Source organism: Gavialis gangeticus, unplaced genomic scaffold (assembly GCF_001723915.1).
Source record: "Gavialis gangeticus isolate Ggan-Ray unplaced genomic scaffold, GavGan_comp1, whole genome shotgun sequence".
In the NCBI taxonomy this organism is placed as follows: Eukaryota; Metazoa; Chordata; order Crocodylia; family Gavialidae; genus Gavialis; species Gavialis gangeticus.
Window position 1 is genome coordinate 18,602,904 of NW_017729028.1, and position 6,679 is coordinate 18,609,582.

The 6,679-nt window shown below is 41.2% G+C and overlaps 1 protein-coding gene across 1 annotated transcript in view; it reads left to right on the forward strand.

Annotated features, from left to right (window-relative positions):
- GEN1 (GEN1, Holliday junction 5' flap endonuclease) overlaps positions 1–6,679 on the forward strand; it is a 29,046-nt gene that overhangs the window by 14,593 nt on the left and 7,774 nt on the right. The window contains exons 6-10 of the mRNA XM_019520786.1: positions 2,516–2,589; positions 3,135–3,226; positions 3,326–3,476; positions 3,594–3,630; positions 3,731–3,811. Of these exons, the coding sequence (XP_019376331.1) occupies positions 2,516–2,589; positions 3,135–3,226; positions 3,326–3,476; positions 3,594–3,630; positions 3,731–3,811 (435 nt within the window). The remainder of the gene's footprint in view (positions 1–2,515; positions 2,590–3,134; positions 3,227–3,325; positions 3,477–3,593; positions 3,631–3,730; positions 3,812–6,679) is intronic.

A 6,679-nucleotide genomic window follows, 5' to 3' on the forward strand; every position in this document is an offset into this window, starting at 1 on the left:
AGTTCCCCCACACAGCTCTTTCCAGCAACGCCCCTGCCTGCCCGGAGCACAGCCCCAGCCCAGCCCCCTGCCAGAAAGAGGCTGACGCAACCCCGGCCCTGAGCCTGCAGCAGCAACCCACCCTTGCCCTGTGCACAGATCTGAGGGGCACATGCCCCCCATACCTCCCCCAGGATGCATGCAGTAGAGGGACCCGCTCCCTGGACAAGCTGCGGTTCTGTCTCACGTCCCGCCCCCACTGTGCATCACCTGCCCCAGTCCTGGCCCCACTCCCTCTCCCTCTCCCTCCCTCACCGTAGGAGCCTTGATCTGCCCTGTCCCATGCCCCTTTCCTCCACAGACTTACGAGCTGGATGCTGCTTTCCAAGCTGCTGGTCTGCAGTCCTGGCTGTGTGCATGCTACGGCTGCGCACGTGCATGTGGCATTTATAGGTGACATTATGGGCCACATCAGCCAAAGAAAGCCAATTGCTAATAATGTTATTTTTCCTTTTATTGGTGCCAATCTGATATGGACCAGTGTATCAGTGCACCTCTATTGTTGATGGCATAGTTCTAAATGCAGTTTGGCCGTGACCCAGTTATAATAGGATTGTCTTAAAAAGCATGTCTTTATATGGAAAATAGAGAGTCAGTTGTTTCACTGTGAAGAGCTATGAACATGCCTAATTGGTGCACTGGATTTGTGTGTAGTGTACATTCTTGTGTTTCTTTGAAAATGTTGCTACAATACATGTATTGTCTCAGCTGCAAAGGAAGTGACGCGAACTGAAAGTATTTATTTGTCTCAATATAGCAAAAGCTTTAACTTCAACTAAGCTTTCTTTAGGCATTTCTGCAAACTCTGGCAATCACTTCACTATGAAGTAGTTAAGAAGTCTTCCTGGAACTGGATTAATTTGTAGTTCAGTTTACCACATTAAAGTTACATCTCTGCCACTCCCATGCACTTGAATTATTTTAAATTTTTGTTTTTCCTTGTAAACTGCAGAAATCCTGATGATGAGAGTGTACTGAGGAGCAATGCAGAGACATATTCTTAAAATAGGGGGGAGCAATAGGCAGTACATCTCTGAAATGTTTTGAATATTTATACTGATACTTAGGACAGTGACTACTGCCAGATGTAGGGTTTTTTAAAGGAACACTGTTTGGATGAATTATCTGAAACTAAGAAACCTAATTCACTTTTTTCAAGACAAGTATGTCATCAGAACAAAGTAAAATAGGAAGGAAGGTTGGTTTTGTTCTCAAGATGATGTTTGGAAGCTTTTGGGTGGTTCTCCAGAATCTTATTTGTTTTTTCTCTCTACTGTCTGTGTAAATATCTGACTGCTTCCTCATTATTTTCTATTTGTTTTTCTGCTAGTTTTACTAGTGACACTCTTGCTATGGGGGGAAAAATATTCCTGTAAACTGTCACAACAACAGTGTATGAATGTGAATTCAGCTAACTGTAAAAGGCACTGAAAAATTTAAAATTAATTGTGTGTCCTCATTTTACACTATAAGTTATTGAAATTGTTGACTTCGGTGGCTTAATATGCTACCATTCCCAACAGAAGGCTCAGGATGGCTTATAATAAAAGACAAAATAATTTATAAAATCAGATAAAATATTAAATAAAATGTATATGGTACAACAGAAACTTCCCAAAGAACTTAACTTTGCTTCCTAAATGCTTATCCAAATAAAAAGGTCCCACAATGCTCCCAGAAGATGCTCAGGCTCTGGCAGGCCACAAGGGGGAGGAAGTTTGAGAATGACCTCTCATATATTTTGCCAAGTGATCTTGTTGCACTGATGATACTTGTAGAAGGTTGTTTTCAGCTGACCTTATGAATTAAAGTGGGACATAAGGTAGAAGACAGTCCCTTAAGTACATAGGGCCTAGACCATTCAGACCTTATAGGTCAAAGCCAGCACCTTGAGTATTGCATAGAAAGCTATTAGAAGCCAGTGCAGACTCTGGAGCACTGGAGTAGTTGTCTCCTGGCACCTATCCTATAGTGTGTGAAAGGTCATCAGCACCATTCCCACATAGAGTGCATTGCAGTAGCCTAGCCCTGAGGTTATGAAAGTGTGGACAGAGGTGGCAAAATCTGACTCTGAAAGAAAGGGTTGCAGCCTTTAACCAGGTGATGCTTCTGGCCATTGCTATGACCTGTTGATTCAGGTGCAGCAAGAGGATCCAGGAGAACCCCAAGGCTGTGAACCTGAGTGAAAAGGGAAGGCTAAACCCCACCCATGATGTGTGTTCCTATCCCCCATCAAGTCATGAGGTCTGCCAAACAACCATCACCTTTGTCTGGTATAAGTCCAGCTTCAATTGGTTCACCTACTTTGAGGTAGGGCATTGGGTAAGGACTGAGAAAGCGTGAATCAGATCAGATGGGGTTGTGGGGGGGTCATCAGCATTTAAAGTTGCCTTGTTATATACTTAAATCTAATGCGTAACAATATTTTACATATCTTTAAATTTTAAAACATGTCATGTTTTCCTGTCTCTAAAAGGGAGTTCCAGGAGTTGGAAAAGAGCAGGCATTAAAGTTACTTGAGACTTTACAAGGTCAAAGTTTACTGCAAAGGTAAAGTTTACCTTGTATCTTGAAACATTTTCATTTTATTGGAACATAGGAGTTATCATACATTTTGAGTTTGACTCTCTTACCCACATTTTACTTTCCAAAAAAAATGTAATATGAATAAATATATGTGTACAAATGATGCATTCTGTCATGTAATGTTTTGAATTGTTTAAAACTGTATTACCTCCTAGTCACTGGTCCTGCAAAAAGTTGTAAATGTGTGTGGGATCCAACATATGAAAAATATCAGAAAGTCCTTTTTTATCAAGACCTTGGATATTAATATTTTCTTGTATGACTATTGTCTTAATGTGTGTCAAGCCAGAAATGCCAGTAACCTGACATGATACCAAAAAGAACATTTTATAGCAAACAAACTGTAATGGAAAACTGTTTACTTCTAAAAGTGAAGGAATACATGTTGTGATAATTTTGTTTCTTGTGGGGGAAGAAGGGCAGGGAGATTGAATATGTAATTTTTATGTACATGTGCTGTACAGGATAACACTTGCACTATTTTAACATTTAGAATATCCTTATTTTAGGTTTAATCAATGGAAAGAGCAGTTTCAGTATGATGATACTCCATCTTCAGCTGTTAAAAAGGTGACTCATTGTTCTGTGTGTCGTCATCCAGGTCAGTGTATTTTTAAATATAACTAATGTGCTTGTATCTATATGTCCACACACATTCAGTTTCTGAAACATGCTTTATTTCACTCTTCGTTGTTATTAGGATCACATAAGGAACATGAGCGCAGTGGATGTAAACTCTGTGGAAGTGTTATGTACTGTGAACCCCATGATGCTGAGTTCTGCTGCCCCTGTGAATGGCATCATTCAGAGCAAGAGAAGAAGAAAAACATGGTGGAGGACAATATCAAAAAGTAGGAATATCTTTAAAAAACAGTTAATCCGTATTGCTTTCAGGTGCAGGGTAAGCATGCAAGTCTTGCATCATGCCCTTTTCTGTCCTGTTTCTAATGCATATGTTTCACTTGTAGAAAAGCAAGAAGTTGTGAAGGCTTTCCATTCTATGAGGTAACTAATAAGCCTGCTAAATGTTCATTTTGAAGCACTAAATTGAAATTTCCTCTGATTTTCTTTAAAATACCCTCTTTTTCTTTTGCTTTCTTTCCAGGTTATCCAAGAATTTCTTGTCAACAAGAATAAATTGAGTAAGATAATGGAGTGCCAAAGGCCAAATTTATTAACCTTTCAGGTACAGAACAAAATACTGAAAATTTAACACTCTTATTTTTAATTTAGTAGTAAGCAACGTACTTGACAATATAGATTTTAATTAGTTTTTATTGAAAGTAAGAATAAAGGAACCTGGTTCCAACCTTAAATATACATGAGATCATAGGTACTGAGTATGTTGGGGGCCCATGGGCCCTGGTCCCCCTTGGGACGAGGTCCCAAAATGGGAACATCAAGTTCCGGTCCTGGGCTGCATGACTCCAAAGCATTTGTCCCAGATTCCTGGTATCATGAAGGGATCCAGATTTTCCATTCATTGTGGAAAAACATTGGAAACAGCAGGTTTCCCCTTGCAGTCTGGGAGAGTTCCAGCCTGCAAGGGGATAGGGGGAATGGGACGCAGGGGCACCATGTGCATGCAGGGGCAACGCGTAGGGGGTGCACACGGGTGCATGTGCACCCCCTGAGTGTGGCAGTGCACCCCCTACAAAAAAACCTGCGGGCTGTTGCTGCTCACCACGTGTCTCCGAGTGGTCTGCAATCCCTGCTGGACGACGCTGCCGGCAGTGGCTGTGGGTGGTCACTGACCCTTGGTCAGCGCTCGCCACTCCCCTCTGACAAAATTCAGGAGCAACCCGAAGTGAAATTGACTGTAAATAAAAATAAAACTGTCTAGACAGACTTCATTTTCAGGTTCAGAATTTCTAATGGCAATTAAAAAGTTTAACTGAAGTAATCTGATTTTTAATATGTCCGTATTATTAAGCTAATATTGTTAGGAATCAAAGGTAGGATTTGCTTATATGCCTTAATTTGATAGTATCCCACATGGGCAATTTGTAAGATCTTAAGTACTGAGCAGCATGTAGCATTCTGCTAAATCAGAACAGATGCAGAAGGTTCCATGAAACAAGAACATGATGCGGAGGAATGAGAATTTTGCTGGAAGTCATAAATTAATAGAAAAAATATGCAAGTAAAGAACAAGTAGGAATAACAGGCAGAAGACATGAGACTTCTCAGGAAAAAAAGATAAAGATTTGATGGCAACTGCAGTAGTGTGGTACAATTGTCCTGGGTCAGAGGTGTCCAGCTTTATGCTGTTAAGGGTTTTCAGTAGGACAGTTACGTTTCAGGCATTGCAGGGATAAAGCTGCCACCAGGGGGAAAGTGTGGTAACATTAATGTGTTAATCCATTGCAATAGGTGTTAAGATGCTAGAAACCACTTGACTTTCAATAAACCTGTATAGGTATGGACAGATGCAACAGAACAGTTAAATGCAGTTTGAAACTCAGGTGTCCAAATGTACAAGCCAGTTGAGAATGGTTCAAATCTTCTGAATGGTTTCAAAAGTAGACCTGAATAATCCAGTATTATTTTGAACCAGTATTCTGTGAACAGATCCAGTATTACACACAGGCATCGAACTTTCTGTGTCTGGTGTCTGAATGGTCCTCCAGGCATTCCAAACCCTGCATGGCAGCTGACTGCTCTGGTACACAGCCAGATCTCTGGTGCTTCCACCTCTATTTTCTGTACTTGACCACAGTGTCCCTTTTCATCACTTTTAAAAAGCTGTTCAGTTTCCTTCTGTTGGCGGCAGTTGACCAACATTCTGCATATCCCAAGCTTATTGGGGTGGGATGTAGGAGTGGTTAGGTTGAGGGGTTTTCTGGACCCTACTTCTGGGTGCTGAGGGCTTAGGGACAGCTCTCTGCTGCTTTTAAAGAGCTGGTCGACTTCGGTAGCAGGAGAGTCTTTGGGAAAGCCACCAGAGTCCCCAGGCACACACAAACAGGGTTCAGGACCATCTCTTTAAAAGTGGTAAACATCCCCCCCCCAGGCACACACAAGCAAGTGTTGAAGCAACACCTCCACCCTCAAATCAGTCTGAGATGCACTGAACACAATACTGATCAGTTTCCAAGAACTGAAATCAACTGATGCCTCCCCTTCCTTTCTCACCCAACCCCCTGTAAAATGCACACACCTAGGTATTCCCAGCCAGGGTACCATGACAGATTTTGTAGGGGGCAGGAATAGGTCTTCATTGAACTCAATGTTAGTTAGAAGGGCAAGCAGAATATTGCACAATCACAGCCCTGAGTGGTGGTATGATGACACTGCAATGTCTAAAGGGTGACCAACCTATTTCAAATGCTTAGCGTTTGGATGCCTCTGACCTAGGACAACTGTGAACCGCTTTCTAGTTAGTGACATTGGAATGGCTCAAGTGTTATGTCTGTTCATGCCCTATGATTCTTGATGTTGTATCACTTCTCTGATTCTTAAATCCATACTTTTGTTGAACTGTTGAACTAGCCTGAATACTCATAGCCTACTAATTACTCCTCATCTATACATTAATCAAACTCAAGGACATGTTAACTTGTTTCTAGTGAAACAAAAGGCAACATTATTAGCTGGAAAAAGGTTTCTTTAAAGTGTATTTGCTTTGAAAACTCTGGCTAACACACTTGAAAGGAATCATTTTTGTAGAAAAATTTAGGGTGCTAATCTCTGAATAGATTAACCCTTTCTGCCTCAAGCAGATCCTGATCTTCTCCAACCTGATGTAGAATTCTAATTACTAAAATCACCCAGAGCAATGATATGACTATGTAGATTCTGCCTCCTTAAAAACTCCTTAAAAACTCAGGATTCTGTTTGGTGTGGAGGTAAGATCACATCCTGAGGAAAAAGTTTAGGGTGTACCTTCTCTGGGCAGGCAATAATTTGTTTTGATGATCCACTTGTGCAGATTCAAACCTAGGCCACTTTAAGCTGCTCTAAGTGATCTTTTAGCTCAGGACACAGTTCGTTTAGCAGCAGTTCCAGCAGGACCTGAAGAGAAGTAAAAAATATATATACATTCAAATGAATA